The sequence below is a fragment of the Nestor notabilis genome, unplaced genomic scaffold (assembly GCF_000696875.1).
Source record: "Nestor notabilis isolate BGI_N333 unplaced genomic scaffold, ASM69687v1 scaffold86, whole genome shotgun sequence".
NCBI classification, from domain to species: Eukaryota; Metazoa; Chordata; class Aves; order Psittaciformes; family Psittacidae; genus Nestor; species Nestor notabilis.
Genome location: NW_009931323.1, coordinates 30,696 through 47,009, shown reverse-complemented (window position 1 = coordinate 47,009; position 16,314 = coordinate 30,696). Strand labels below are relative to the sequence as shown.

The 16,314-nt window shown below is 41.0% G+C and overlaps 1 protein-coding gene across 1 annotated transcript; it reads left to right on the top strand.

The window, feature by feature from the left end:
- Nucleotides 1–1,358: 1,358 nt before the first annotated feature.
- On the top strand, nt 1,359–14,493 carry GPR26 (G protein-coupled receptor 26). The gene is made up of 3 exons (XM_010015829.1): nt 1,359–2,026; nt 6,755–6,868; nt 14,262–14,493. The coding sequence occupies exons 1-3, from the start codon at nt 1,359–1,361 to the stop codon at nt 14,491–14,493; spliced, it is 1,014 nt and encodes a 337-aa protein (XP_010014131.1).
- Nucleotides 14,494–16,314: the final 1,821 nt, after the last annotated feature.

Sequence of the window (16,314 nt, the reverse complement as noted above, 5' to 3'; positions counted from 1 at the left end):
TCTTTTGCCTTCTTATTGTGCAGGGATTAAGGCTTGGCTGCCTTGATGAGAAAGCTGTCCCGATTGCTCACAAACTCTCAGCATTCCCACTTAAAACTGTTTTAAAGAGACAGGAAAGGTAAGTAGAAAACAGTTCCCACTCTGTCCTTTAAAACCAACTTGATTTTAACAATTATGTGCAGTACAGACTCATTCCTAATTTCTTTGCCAAGCTGCTGCTTGGTTTCGATCTCACAGGATGCTCACCTGCACAGGGAGGGAGGCTTTGATTAGGAAGAAACAAGGGTTGTCGAAGGGGAGAAAGCCTGTCTGAATAGCAAGACCAGCAGCACGTTGCTGCCTCTGCCACTCACCTGCTCTGTGACCCTGGGCATGCAACAGTGGCATTTGGGGCTTTGTTTTACCTGCTTTTATAGGAGGAAGGGAGGCAATCATTTTCCTCCTGCATGTTGTGCTTGCGGACGTAAGACTGCAAAGTGCTAAACTAGAGCAGTAAAACCATCGTGGTAGCCTCATGACAGCTCCAGAGAAGTAGCAGAATACATCCGTTATTTTTCCCCCTCATCTTTTTGAGCACAGCTAATGAAGAGAAAAGAAAGCCCCTGGCTGAGAGCACGCAGCAACTGTGAAAGTGATGCACCGAGATGCAGGGAACACACTGGAGTGCAGGAATTCACTTACATGGCTGTTTGCAAATTAATGGCTAAATCAATTAAATGAAAACGTGGGATTCTCTTGAGGAAAGTCTAGTCGCAAGGAGAAGGGGAGGGGTTGTGGAGTGGGGATGACATAATCACGTTTGCGAATCTCCAGCAGTGTGCATGCTTTAATCCATTAATGGGGTTTTTATCTGTGATCATAAAAAGCAGGTTACGTTCAGCCTGGAAGGGAGTGAGGGTTGGAGGAGAGGGGAGGGGAGAGAAAGAGCAAGAGACAGAGACAGAGACAGACAGAAAGCAAGAGAGAAGGAGAGCACAATTCACTCGGTGAACTGCTTGCAAGCTTGGGGCTGATAATTAGGGATCTCAGGAGAGCAGTTTCTCAGAATAACCCTCTCTCCTTCCAATGGACTGAATGCAGACAGTGGTTCAGTTCTGCTGATATTTTTTAAGCCCTCCTTGCAGTTTGAGGGGCATTCCCAGTGCTTTTGTGCACATCTCGGAAAGCGTTGACGTGGAAAGGAGCAGCGAGGAGGGGGAGGTTGGAGACAAAAACTGCAGCTCTTCTAAAAATACGGAGGGCATGCAAGAGTGTGAGCAGGCTGGGGAAGAGAGTGAGGTGGGTGCCCCTCGCACCATGCTCCCCGGGTGCCGGCGCAGAGCAGTTTCGGAGATGTCCCTCCTGTGACTGGACGCACCATGAGCATCTGGGAGGTGATCCTGGCTTTCGTGGTGGTGGTGCTGATGCTCGTGGCCCTGCTGGCCAATGTGCTGGTGCTGATGTGCTTCCTGTACAGCGCTGACATCCGCAAGCAGGTCCCAGGATTGTTCATCCTCAACCTCACCTTCTGCAACCTGTTGATGACTGTTTCGAACATGCCCCTGACCTTGGCTGGGATCATTTACAAGAGTCAACCAGGAGGAGATCAGATCTGCCACATTGTGGGTTTCCTGGAGACTTTCCTCACCACGAACTCCATGTTGAGCATGGCAGCTTTGAGCATTGACAGGTGGATTGCTGTGGTCTTCCCTCTAAGTTATCACTCCAAAATGAGGTACAGAGATGCTGCTCTCATATTGAGCTACACGTGGTTGCACTCGGTGTCGTTCCCGATAGTGGCAGCTTCTCTCTCCTGGGTGGGTTTCCATCACCTCTATGCCTCCTGCACCCTGTACAACAAGAGACCAGAGGATAGGACACAGTTTGTGATTTTCACTGTGGTCTTTCACACCCTCAGCTTCCTCCTCTCCCTTATAGTCCTGTGTTTCACATATCTAAAAGTGCTGAAGGTGGCACGGTTTCACTGTAAGCGGATTGACGTGATCACTATGCAGACGCTGGTGCTGCTTGTGGACATCCATCCCAGGTAAGGTGCCAGTGTGTTTAGCAAGTGAACCCTTCATTGCAGAGGAAGCGAGGACAGGGTTCACTGTTATGTTAAATGCAGTCTGATCTGTGTCACAGCAGGGGATGGGCAGGGGGAGAAAATAGCATCCTTCTTGTCAGTTTCTATTCTGCATGTTTCTTTTACTGGTGTTTGTTTCTCTGGTTGCAGAAGCAACTCTTTTTGTTATGGTTAAGGGCTTGTTTTGGGGGGAGAGCAAATAAACGGGCAGTTTTGGCTGAGCATGCACTTCCCTTTGAGACAGTGATCAGATCACTGCCATTTGTCTCCGAAGATGATTTAGCAGTCGGTAATTTTTTGGCACTGTCAGCCCAAAATGATGCTGGATCCCTAAGAGGAAACAGGCAGAGGCTGCACATGTCTCTCCAGTTGGAGTTCTGATGGGAAGCTCCTTCACCCAGCAGTTTCCCTATTGCTGTTCTCTCTGCAACTTTCTCTTTCCTGAGGGCAGAATTGTCAGGGAATAACATCTGCAAAATGCATACACTCAGGTGGCTATACTTAAATCTAAGTGAGAGACTTAATAGCAATATTAATATGACAGCCAAGGGAAGTATAAAGTTCATGTCAAATGAGAGTCTTTAAGCAAGCCCTTTATGCCTAGATGGAGGAGGAGAAAAGTCTCCAGGGGCTGGGAGGATAAAGAGGTTGAAGGCAAGCTCTGAATGGGAATGAGCGTGTGCTGGGATGCTGTTCAAGAGTCACATCAGGGATTAGGCACAAACTATAAATCTTGCAAGAATAGGTATGTCTGGATCTGGAAGGGATGCAGATTTGGTGTCTGATACGGGGACAGACGTCTGCCTGCAGCTGAGGAAAGCTGAGAGCAGTCAAAGAGAGCAGTCCCAAGCCAGACATCCCACCTGACCCCCTCCTTGATGTCCTTTACTCTGCAAACTGGAGGCAAATGCCAGCTCCCTCTATTAGCAGCCAGCCAGGAGCAGAGTTTCAGGACTGAAAGCACATGTGGCTGTCCTCAAAAAAAGGGTCATATTTTGGGGATTCCTAAGCCTAAAACAAATAAATCTGAAAGGATCAGGGCAGGACAGCACACTGTTAGAGGAACAGGAACATTTGCTCAAAATTCTCCACTTAAGCTGTTTGATCTTTCTCTTGACCAAGAATGCAGAGCAGAACTTTGGGCAACTCCTGTAACTGTTTTTGAGAAACACATGTATAAATCTTCCCTTATTCACCAAGTCACATAGAGGAAAAAACACCCTCCTGTCCTACGTGCTGTCTGGTTGCTAAACTGTGCCTCGACTGGTCTTAGCTCCTGCACGCACTACGAGATGTGATGGTTACTCCCTGACAGTGCCATAAACCTACCAGGGCTATTTGAAATAGCAATCGTTATGCTTAATGCTTAAAGTATGCCTGGACTGCACAGCAAAGCTTAGGAAAAGGACAAAGATCCCAATGCTATTTCTTCTCCTCTGCATTTTTTCTGATCTAGGTTAATTTGAGGGTGGTTGGGCATTTTGCAATCATCTCACAGAGGGGTGGATTCAATGGGGCTGTGGGAATGATATCTCCTTTCTTCGGAGGAGGCAGAGTTGTGCAGGCACTTTGCTGTGAGTTACCTGTATTACTAATTTATTGATTTCTCACATCAGGTTATTCTGATGCCTCTCTCTAAGAAAGGAGAGTTTTACCTTCTTTTTTAGACTACAGAAATGGTGGCTGGTATGACCTATGGTGGTGCTTCCATAACTGGGGACAGCCACTGCTGCTAAAACAGCTAGACCTCAGATTGCCTTCCCTCTTCTGAGAGCTACACAAAGGCTGAAGGTCTCCTGGAGAAGTCAGTGATGTTCCTAAAGCTCTGACAGAGCAACAGCATCATTTGAATTACATAAATGGAATATATACAGGCAGTTTCAGTGTTTCCCATAGTACCTAACAGCATAGACACGAATGCTGGGAGAATGCACATGAGAGAACAAAGTTTGTAATCCCACCTTAGACTGCCCTGACTTCTCTGGCTCTTTGCACGGTCTAGTTTCAAAGCTGAGAAATGTGTACAGGCAATTTTCAGCTTCCTATGACTCAGAATCCACCCCCAAGGGGGTCTAGAGACAGGCATTATGGCAGATGGCTTTATTACCTGTGACTTGGAGAGACACGAGTGATCTTCTGAAGATCATTCAAGGCGAGTACACAGGAAACCTCTAAATACCACAGAGATTCATGTGAATGTTGAGGGCACATGCCCTTTCAAGTTAACTTAGGCATTTTTACTGGATACTGCTTTTTTCTTGACTTTGTTCTTAAGACCAAGATATCACAGGTATTGTGAGAGGTTTGGGCAAGACCTCACTTAAGTACTTAACCCATGTGTTTCTTCACTCCAATTATCTATACCATCTTTTTGGTGTATTCAGCTCTATGCATCTTAAGGTCCAGTATCTCATAAACGTTGTTTAAAATACCAAACCTTCAAAGAGATATTTCTAAGATTTTCCAGGATATTAAGATCTTTAAACAAAAGCTTAGTCAATAATCTATTTCTATTACTAGTGTCATTACTGGAACTCACGTATAAGTTCTTATCTTAGTTCATGAAAGTGTGTGCAAAAGCAGAGCACTCATCCGCATACTTTGTCTATATGGAGAAGGGAGATAAAATACCTTCCTCTGTGATGTGGTATTTATTAGCTACACCTGGAAAGGTTGGACAAAAGAAACTGGTTGAAGTGTATCAGGAATTCCCAAGTCATGTGTGAGCTCCAGGATTCAAAGACAGCTGTCTATGTGCCAGGAAGGAAAACATGTAACTGGGGAAACTGTTAGAGGCAAAAACATGCCACCTTTACACCTTAACACTCCCCCAATTTAAGCTACTTCGGAGATTTCTTTTCCTACATCAGTGTGTGCCTGAGATACTATGAATTTAATAACACAGGTTAAGCTGTCAAAGATCATCTGTCTGCACCTAAAAATACTCCAAGTTCTCTAGCTCTTGCAGAGCTGAAAGCATATAGGTTGTCTTGAAAAGGTGGATTTTTTTTCCTTCTGAGCTGTCATTTCTAGCTGCAAATAACTCAGACATAGAACATGTAACACATTTAGATGTGTTTTCATTCTACTTAGGCATATTCTTTGACAGGAAGACAATTTGCTATTTCTAGGAGAACAAACTTTTCCTCCAGAATTTATTTCATTTTGCATATCATGATAACAGCTCTGGGTACTGGCAATGTATACCATTATATACCATATATAAAACAGAGCAAAGGAAACACATTTTCTCTACCAGAACCAAAAAGTAATGTAAGACTCACTGTCACAGGCATCAATGAAGCACACTGAGATCCTCAGGACAGAACGTGTTTAGATGATGATCAAACATATATAGATACAGCAAATAACGTAAGGGTATGGACATAATCTCTCAGCTATTAATATATGTAAGTAAGTGTGGAATCTGACAGTGAGTCATCAGTTATAAATTTATAATAAAAATGGAGATTGATGCTAAGCAGTTACAAAATACAGCACAGAGGCAAGGCCATTCAGTTTGCCCAAGGTGTGATTGTCTTACCACCAGATCTATGCAATGAGTTAAGACGTAGCAGCATTGCTATGTGCATAGAGGGGGATTTCAGGACTGCAGTCTGGCTTTAGGTTTTGCCTTTTCCCAAAGGGATTTGCTCAGGTACAGATGGCCCTGGTGCTCTGGGAGACACAACCAGTGCTGCCCATCCAACCTAGCCACCTGGCGAAGACAGTAACCCATCCATTTCCCTCAAAATGCACAGTGAGCACAGGAGTTACACAAGCAGGTAGAGGAGGAGGATGGGCTTTGATGTTATTACTCTTTTAGTAAGCTGATTCTGCAGGCGATTTCCTGCAATGGAAGCATGGTCTCAGCCCTATGTTCCCACCACCCCACTGGCAGACCAAAGTCCTTAGCAGCTTTCAGGTGGCCCGGTGTGAAAACAAGAAGAGTAACTCTTGTCCTAAAATGCCACAGGAAGGGAGAAACCACAGGGTGTGACTAATCTGTATCTGTTTAGGTGGGAATCAAGACTGGTGTGAGGTGAACAGAGTATTTCAGTGCTGTGGATTTATTACAATTCCCAGCTTTGCAGAGCATTCAGCATAGCATCTGTGCAGAGCTGCACAAAAGATTTACGGCTACATGGTTCACAGCTATGGGATACAGTGAGTGCTCCAACATTGGGTTCAGATCATGATTTTTCCCTGTTATGATTTTATTGCTTATCTTGCTGGGAAGTTTCTCCTATCTAAGGTAGTGATGTTGGAATTGCTGTTTCTAGGGAAGTAGCATGCTGCCTACCCCTCTCTGGATATTTTCCAAGTCTCTGAGTATCATGAGGCAAACACTGGGTCAAAAATACAGCTTACAGTAATTCAAAACGGAGCTGCAACTGAATTCAAGGCTGAATTCCACCACTTTGACTATATATAAACCTATATGATGGGGGTGTATGCATATGAATATATAATCATGTATTTCTCGGTGACTGTTTTTGGAGAGTAAGATGATCATACAATGCATTTATACTTGGTATTGCCTCACATAAATGCAGTGCACCTGTATTGACTTATGTTATTACAACAGTTCCTGGAAAGATTGATTTCCGTAATTCCATAAGTAAAGCCATTAAAATCTGCTACCTGATATCATGATTCATGTTCTTGTTTGTGTTGAATGTCACACAGTGTAAGAGAGCGTTGTCTAGAAGAACAAAAGAGGAGGAGGCAGCGAGCAACAAAGAAAATAAGTACCTTTATCGGTACTTTCATACTTTGTTTTGCACCTTATGTAATTACAAGGTAAGTGTGAACCTACATACTGGAAAAGAGTACTGAGATGCACTCTTTTCTCAGAGAAGTAGGGTACTCTAAACCAGAATATGATTCAAGTCTCCTGTAAAAATGTTGTGCACTATTTCAACTCCTATGACAGAGACTGCATTTACTGAGATAAAAAAAGCTATGTAAAATGCCATAGTGCTTATGTGATACAATCCTGCTCCAGTCCATGGACCAAATTCTGCCCCATCAGCCCAGTTAATATGTTGGTTGCATGGGAGTAATTTAATTTAGGAAGTCAGTCCATGGGATTTTTCAGGCTTTTTTCAGATTCCCACCCTGGTTCAGAGGGAGATAGTTGTCTGAATAGGTCAGACTCTAAAAATCTGGTCAACAAGATCCAGCTGAGGTGAGAACATGGTCCACAGACTTAAATGATAGTTTCGTCTGGCTGGATAGAGTTTATTAGTCATAAACATCAAGTATCAAAGCTGTTCTGTTCTATGGCTAAAGAAAAATCCTGTGATTTATGGTCAGATGTCTATCTATCTGCTAGTTTATCTTTGTGAATGGCTCCTGTGGGAAACACAAAATTACTCCTATGAAACATAAAGTATTAGAAAGTGAGCATATCCAGAAAAGTGTTATCTAGTTGTTGAAGGAAATTTACAACTTGCATTCCTTATTAAAAGACTCTGGAAAAACCGAAATGCTGCTATGAAGAACAGAGGAAAAAAAGAACATTTTTAAAGTATCTCTTATTCCAATGATATCAAATAGAAATTATTGGGGCTGACTTCAGCCAAACTCAGATCCATCATAAACAATCACTAAAAAAGCTGAATTAAGACTCAATATAAGTGGGCATGTGCCAACCCCAACTTTTTCCAATTCGGAATATCGTGAACTTCTATCTCTAACAAAACAGTTCACAAGAAAGTCTTTTAATCTCTTGGTAGAAATGGAAACCTGCAGGTCAAGTTGGTTTTATGTTCATGATAATAATAGGCAATTAATTCAAGCTGTTCATTTATAACAATGTTGCAAGATTTGCCTTCACTTTTACTCAGCAGTCACACTAAGACACTCTGTGCCACAACACTCTAAAAGGGTATGAGAGGATTCATGATTACGGACATTTAGCCTTAGTTCTCAGGCTATAGGATATTGAAGTATTTGTTGCATTACAAATGGTTAATTTTCATGTTATGCTGGGTCTCTGAACGTAATGAAAATTGTCACAGTCTCAGAATAGCTGTCAGCTTCATCCTGAGTGACACCGAGTGCTCTAACCAGAACTGTCAGAAGTATTTTTGTGCTCCTCCATAGGCATCTCAGCTCAGCAAACAGGCACCATCTCCTCACCTCCTCTTAACCCTGGCATCCTAATTTGTGTTCCAGTAGCCTCGAGATACAGAAGAGGGGTTTTAGAAAAGTCTTTAGCCTGTTCCCTTTAGTCCATACAAGGGCCATTTAAATGTTATTTTTCATTCTGGTGAGGACTAATAGTTTTGTCAGAGATTGATGATGAGAAGAGTCAAAATGTGGGATCCTGAATGCATGAAGAAGCTTGCCTGCATGGGGGTAAAGGCTATCGTTTTCCTGGTCTTTTCAGTTCTGAAACATGTAGGGGGATTGCTGCTCAACAAGCTACGGGGAATTACGGAATCAAAAAATTCTAGAATGGTTTGTGTTGGAAGGGACCTTAAAGCTCACCCAGTTCCAACCCCCTGCCATGGGCAGGGACACTTCCTATTAGAGCAGATTGCTCCAAGTCCCTGTGTCCAACCTGGCCTTGAACACTGCCAGGGATGGAATTCCCTCTTTAGTTATTTGAGAGACTTTGCTGGACATGGTACTCTTCGAGGACTTCCCTATGCCTCATATATATGGCTAAGGGTGCTGAAGTTAAGGGGATTAGGAGGCTTTTGAGCTTAATTATGTAAGCAAGTACCATTTTCTGGACCATGTCCAGTACTTTGCAGATAGAGGCAGAGATAGAGGCAGTCAATCAGTTCAAGACAGAACAGAACAGTTGACAAAGTCTGTTGCTCAGCTTCTCACTTGGACAACCAGCTCTAATCAGCAATATGCTTAAATTAAACATGCTTTTAAGTACTTCAGGAACTGAGGTGTGAAAGCAGCAAATCACAAGTTTTTACTATAAAACATCTTTCTGCTTACACACTAAAACCAAACAGTTGTCTCTAGCAATTCCATGAACCAACCAAGGAGTTGTGCTTATAACCCTGACCAGATAAATCCTTCTCTAGGTAAACCAGAGTTTTTCAGACTACATTAAGGTAGAAAATCAGTTTAGGCACCTCTTTTATGAAGAAAATGCCCTTCTAATCAGTTCAGTAGCTGACCTTAAGTAGAATTTGATTCTTTTTTGATTCAGTGTTTCCACTGTACCTATATGACAGCTGCGTTACCCCATATTTCTAGGCATAGCTTGTTTTTTGGTTTGTAAATATTTTATTACTGCTATATTTGTCATTATGCAATTAAATAACATTATTCAAAACACTTTCTGCAAGTAGCTTTTTCATAAGAAAAATTAAAGTAACTCATACCAATTTCTAATATTCATTTCCAACTCCAGGCATTTCACATTGAAATACAGAACTTTGCATATGAAAGTTAATAAGTGCTTTCAATGCATAAGGAAATTGGCCTTAAATTAAAAATCCTGAAGGAATATCAGAAAGAAGTTCATAGCCCCAGTTCTCAGGTTACAGACGAAGATGGTGGAACAGGCAGAGGATTAAAATTCTCTTGTATCATCTCTGGGGGACAAGGGTTGGCAAACTATAACTGTGCTTGTAAATTGGTTACCTGCCCTCTGCATGCAGATCCTGCTCAGGTAGACGCAGCTTCAGAACTCTTCTGCAAGTTATGTTCCTGCCTGTCTGTGCATATAAATGCATGATTTTCCCATGCAATGTTAGGTTGACACATTTGAAGAAAGTGGCCTTTTAGTCATCATCAAAAGCTTCAGCTGATGTCAGGTAGAGATATTTTCCTCCTGGGTGAAAAAAACCAGGTACCAGCTGGCCAGTCCTGTTTGCTCCCCCCATATCTCTGTGTTGGGTGATGATTCTTGCAACTCTGGGGAGCAGGAACAACTAAAAACAATGATTTCCAGGATTTGCAGGTCTAGCTACAGAAGTCCAAAAGCGGTACTGCCTCCTCTCAGAGGCTGTATGGTTGTAATACATGCACCACTCAAGAGGCAAAACTGGCTAAGAATAAATGAGATAATGATCATTGTGATGCCATTTTTTGTATCGAGAAACAATCACTAAAATAGGGCTTTTTCACTTGCAAGACAGCCTACAAAGAATTCAGTCTACCAAGCAATAAAGTGAAAATAAAGTAAAATCAACATCAAGATAGAATTCATGGTCAGCTTATTCATATCAATAACACAATAGAAACACCTAAAGTGTAATTCTGATATTATAGGATTGTGTGGGGAAAAAAAGAATCTGAATTAGACACTAACAGAAATGTTAGGAATGCAAGCTTAAAGAGCTGATACAAATCCTTGGGGAAAGGACTGAGTTTCTTAGTGTGAGAACTGCATCATCTACCAGCTCCAAATGTACTGCCAGCTTTGAGACTCTCGTTTATGCAGGATTTTCTCCATAACTCAGTTAAGTTCTTAGGTTTATGTAATGCATAACAGATATTTTGCTATTGTAGGAGCCTTCCAGCTGACATGTACGTGTTCATGAAAATATTTTACTGTAGTGATTAACTGCATGTGTATCTAAAGGGTTTTCGGTGTGTATTATCTGCACAAGAGATCAAGGTCTTAATCTTCAACATAACATTCTCATTTGTTTACTGAAAGTGATATAAAATAATTGGATAGCCACGTGACATGACATGCTCTACAGAATTATACGTTTCCAAAATACTTTGATCCATATCGAAGTATCAAGTGTCGAGTATCACAGTAAAATATCTCCTAGCTTTGAAACAAAAATGTATTGAAGACCAGACAGTAGAAGAGTGGCTTATGAAAGCAAGATAGGAAATTATGTAGCTGATACTGTAGAATTTAATTTACAGGTAGCACTGAAATATTAATGCTCCTTCACTGAAAATGTCTTCTTTCTGGCTCAAGCATTTCAAGAAAATTGAAGCTATGCATATAATTTCCCTCATAAACGAGAAACAAAACCCTCTTTCAGAGGCAATAAAGTATGTGATGTGCCTTGAAAGACTGAAATTTAATTGTTTGTACATGAAATGGAATTGCACAGCTTCTGTGTTTGCTGCTTGATATCTGCAAATGTAATTTACTATCAAAAATAATACACAAGAATTGTGAAATGTGTAAATATCAAGGATGCTTTAGAAACATGATCAAGGAAAATATTTAAAAGTCTGTTGGTAAAAGTGTAGGCTTCTCAGTTGAACAGTCAATGAAGGTAAAATTAGCAAGTCCAGGCTTGCAACCCTGAAGTGTCTATTTGATCTGCTTTAAATGGAGATTGTTAACGTCTTATAGAACTGATTGACAGAGATTCAGGCACAAATCTGCCATATTTTGGTTGTTTGAGGCATCCACTGAATTTAATTAAGTTTGATCAAATTCACATCTGTAAAACGTTCAGTAAAAGTAAATCAACCAGATGAAATTTAACATGATGAAATTCAAAATGCAAAGAAGGCATCAAATATATGAAGTAAAGAACAACAAAGATGGCTCATGGTAGATTACAAAGTAAATATGATTCAGTAGATGATTAATTTCCAAATAGTAAATTCTTATTTTAGAGCATGATAATGTGGGTGTCATAAGGTACGTTTTATTAAATGAGAGAGAATACAACAGATGAGACCACCTGGCAGCATGAGTAAATGACAATTATGTCTGGATTCTGATCCTACTTTGTAAGAAAGATACCAGCCATGAATTACAAGAAGGGGTTGAAAGAACATTTGTTTAGTTGAGATGAAAGAGAGAAGTGGGACAGATGGCTGTTCTTTGGTATCTCAAAGCTGCTTACAGTGATTAGCTGAGCCAAATAGCACTAGTGGAGGGGCAAGAGCAATTCCCAACTAGTTCATGTAACATAGCCTGGTCACCTCAAATCTCTCACACATCTGTGAGCCTGAGGAGCGTTTTGGCTAATGTCACCGCGCCTAAAAGAATCATTGTACAGGTGCACCCAGCTTCCAGTGGAAGTGATACACAAAGTGAAAAAGTTGCTAGAGCAAAGCAGATGAAACTATGATCAGTATTAGAATTACCAATACTGTGACAATGACTAAAGCCCCAGCACTGGCTGCAGACAGTGCTAAGCCTAGCACACATATCTAGAAAGAGACAAAGCTTTTGCCATGGAGTTTGCAGTCTAGGCAAACTAGAATGGAGAGAGAAGACAGAATCTTGGAGTCAGTAGTGCAACAAACTAAGACTTCTTAGTCCCACTTACATGCTCAAGTGACTGGATCATGCCATCTGCCAGTACTATTTTAAACAACACGATGTAGTAAAAGTTTATGGAACGGGAACAAAATGACTAATCTCTAAACTGCTTGAAGTTCCAACACTATTGCCATTGCTGCTGCAGAATGCACCTCGGAAATGGTGCTTTGCCTGAAGAAACATTAGCAATTGAAGTATTTTCCAGGCTGCTTTGAGAGCACCTGCTGCTGGGGACAGTTTCAGCAAAGGTCTTATTTGCCCTTGCACAGTGGAGGTCTATAGCAGCACATGCAGCTGTTTGTCCTCTAGAAGAATCAATAGTTTCTCAACAGCTGTAGAGATATATTGAACAGAACTGCCCTTCAGTGTTGCTCAAAGACATGCAGAGAGAAAACCTTGTGGAGTTACCAATATGTCACTGTTAAATATACTCTGTCCCAGTACAAAGTGATCTGTGTTAGAGCAGGTATGAGGAATATACAAAGCTTTTTCCTCTCTCCATCCCCTAATGAGTTAAAAGTTTTGCCTTGCTAAATTTGTTGCAAGTGTATATGCTTGGCCTTTAAACATAGTTTTTAAATTCAAGATATATTATGCTGTCTCTCAAAGATGAATTTTCCTTCCTTGTGTGCTTTTCCTATGACCCAGACAAACTGTTTAAAGAGTCAAACTATCTCTTCAGGAGCTGGAGTGGCTAAGAAAAGCCAGATAGCACTGGTGAGGGGGTTTCTCAGATGCTGAAGAGGGGACCTAGAACTGCAAATTCAGACTAGATGCTGGATTTTTAGATAGCTAATGGGGAATATGACTCCCATGTGATCAAGCAATGGAACTTTGTGTCCTGGTCTTGAACTTTGGTCCTCAAAGTATGGTTTTGTATCAATATTTAGAAAACCATGCTAGGCTATGCAGAAAAAATGGTTTACAATATTTGCGGTTAAACTTGCTGTGCACGATGGATTCAGTGGTGACAATAAGCATGAAAGTCATCAGGAAACATATATGGGGAGATGATACTCTTTTCATTCCCTTTAGAGTTATCAGTTGCCAGAAACGTAATCTTATGACACACTACTAGAAAAATGCACAAAACAAAAGCATCAAATGAAGAAAATAAATAATGAAGTGAAATGTTACTGTCTAACAAGAGATCTTTTTAGGACTGAAAACACTAGGGTCATCAGAGAAAGTAACACATGTTGTTTGTATGGGTAAATTTTGGCACAGAGCCTAAAAGTGTAATGGTTGAGGATATGTTATGTAGGAAATGATTTTGAGTAGATGTTGCATGATCTTTTTTTTTCCTGTGAGGTGTTGACCTGCTCACCACAGAGTATTTGTGATCCCCAAAATGGTGTTCACTAGACAGTAAAAATAGCTAAGGGTACAGTTACTCTAGAGAGAGGGGTGCCCGTTTATCAAGTATCTTGATGGCCTGAGGGAGACTGACGAGTTGAAAACCCAGTTCTACCTCAGAGATTTGGACTCAGTTTTTAGACTGCAGAAGGCATATTCCAATAACAAATAAATAGGCTTTTTTAAAGACTGTCTCATTTCCTGATGGAGCTATTCCACGCTGCACTAAAGTCTTTCAATTCTACATTTATTGAGGAACATGAGTAAGAGAGCCTGTTAGGAGGCAACACATCCAAGGTCTGCTTCCAGCCTCAGAGAATTACAGCTAAACATACAGAGTCAAGGATGCCTTGAAGTTTGGAGGTCAAGACACTCTGGTAGGAGCTGTGTAGTCCCATCCATGTGAAACAGACCTCAAATTTACATTTGCAGTCTTAAAAATGTGTAAGTGGAGGATTACATTTACATTTTCATGAGTATGCCTTTCTTTTGTTTTCTTGAAGTATTCCAAGAATAAACCGGGGCTTTAGGAAGGTCTTTGGCTTATAGTTGTGCTGTTGCTCCATGTCTTTAATGTGAATATTCACTCTTTGAACCTTCCTCTTTCCACAGACTTGTTGAATTGTCCTCTGTGGTCCACATCAACTCCCACTGGGGAATCATTTCCAAGTGCTTAGCTTACAGCAAAGCTGTTTCAGACCCTTTTGTGTACTCTTTGCTACGGCATCAGTACAAGAAGACATGGAAAGACATCATAAACAAGATCCTCAAAAGAAGCTCCATCAATTCCTCTGCCCTCACGAGTGAATCGCAGAATCGGAATATATTGCAGCTGAACGAATGAGGAGCCTGGTATGGGACCTACAAGATATATAAAATGATATATGGGAAACAAAGTAACTGGCCTATCCCTAATATCCTCAGCTGTTAAGGTTTTGGGAGGCAGTCCTGGACAGATTGAAGCCCAGCCCATGTCCCTCCAGAAGCCCATGTAGCACCTAAGGGAGGCAGGCTGCTTTGTACCTTCCGCCTCCAACTGACAGAGTGTTATTGATCTGTGGTCCTGCAGGCTTCACAAATACAAATCTCCCATTGATCTCCATCAGCAGTTACACAGACATATAAGGGAAAACGCTATTCAGCAGAGAGACTCATGACAGAAATGGGAGCAAACTGGTGCCATCATAAGTTCATTCTAAAAACCTGCAGAGGGGCATTTGTGCTGTGCTTTTTGCTGGTTGCAGGTAACACTCCCTCCAATGGAGATGCCAATCTGGTTTTACAAATACCACCCCAACCTAGTTCCTTGAGTAGGTCACCTAGATACTCACACAGTGCTCAAAGCAGCTTTCAACCTCTTCTGACACACAGTTTTTGAACAATCCTGTAGAATTGAAGAAAAAAAATCACTTTGAAGTACACTATGTCTGGATTCAGCCATGTCTTCTCTAAGTTAATTTTAAGTAATTTCCACAGAATACCATTATTTTTCTCCCCATTAAATTTCAGAAAAATAAAAGTGGTAGACAGGATGGAAAGGTCAGGATGCATCCTGCTTACCTTCCAGTATATCTGACCTATAAAGAGATGGCTTTTGCTTGAAGCTGCAGAACTGGGCTCTGGGCCCAAGGGAAAAAAACCAAAAAACACCAATAAACAACAAACCCCACCAGAATAACCCCCAAATCACCTTTTCTAATGTGTTATTAAACATGGGGTTTCTTCCTAAAGTATGTTAATTAAAGGAAAGATGAGCCTAAAGCTGAGTTTGAAAGTATAATTTCCAAAGCAAGTGGAGCAAATATAGCAGAACCCCCTCACTACCACAAGTGCAGCCAATAATCTGATTCACATCTGAACATGCAAATCTCAGGAGGTTTTGGTATAGATCTTTATAGCTCTAGACTGCAGCTATGCATAGTAATGTTATTAATGTTTACTGTGCATAAAGCTCAGTCTGCAGCTAATATAAGGCCTAAATACCAGTAAAATCTTCAAAACCATGTCACACTTCCTCAGATACCACCACTGTATCTGAATTTTTGGAAACATTATTTAGTTCGTTATAAGTACAACTGCAGGTAGTAGATGGCTTCACAACTGCCATGTAGACATGTGATGCTGAAGCCATCCTCTGGTGTCTAATGGAGAATTACTTTTTTGTGTAATTTTCAGTGGCTTCTCTCTCAATTCAGTGAACACATTATGAAATGAGACAGCTTTTGAAGTGTTTTCTTATTAAGCTGTAGAATATCAAGAGTAATAATGAATCAGGTTTTATTTCTGTTGTTCTGATTTTTAGGAATACTCAATTTCTAAAAATCTTGAAACAAAGGTTTTTTTCCCCTCATAATCTCTTAACATTATTTTCAGGTACAGAACTACTGGTTTCAAATGCTTCACATTTCTATCTTGATTGGCAAAAGACTTACCACTAAATCTGACTAATTCTGCACAAGTTTTTCTCCAGAAAGTGACTAAAATTCCGTAAGACAACTGCAAGTTAACATCAGAATTTAAATTAATTTTGCTGAATATGTCAAGAAAGCTGTTGTCCAGTAGCCATAAAATACAGTTTCTTTTGTGCGGGTAGATGGTAAATACATGCCCTGATTTAGAATGGTCTTGGTTAATTAGGCTTCATGCATGCAATGACACCTTAAAT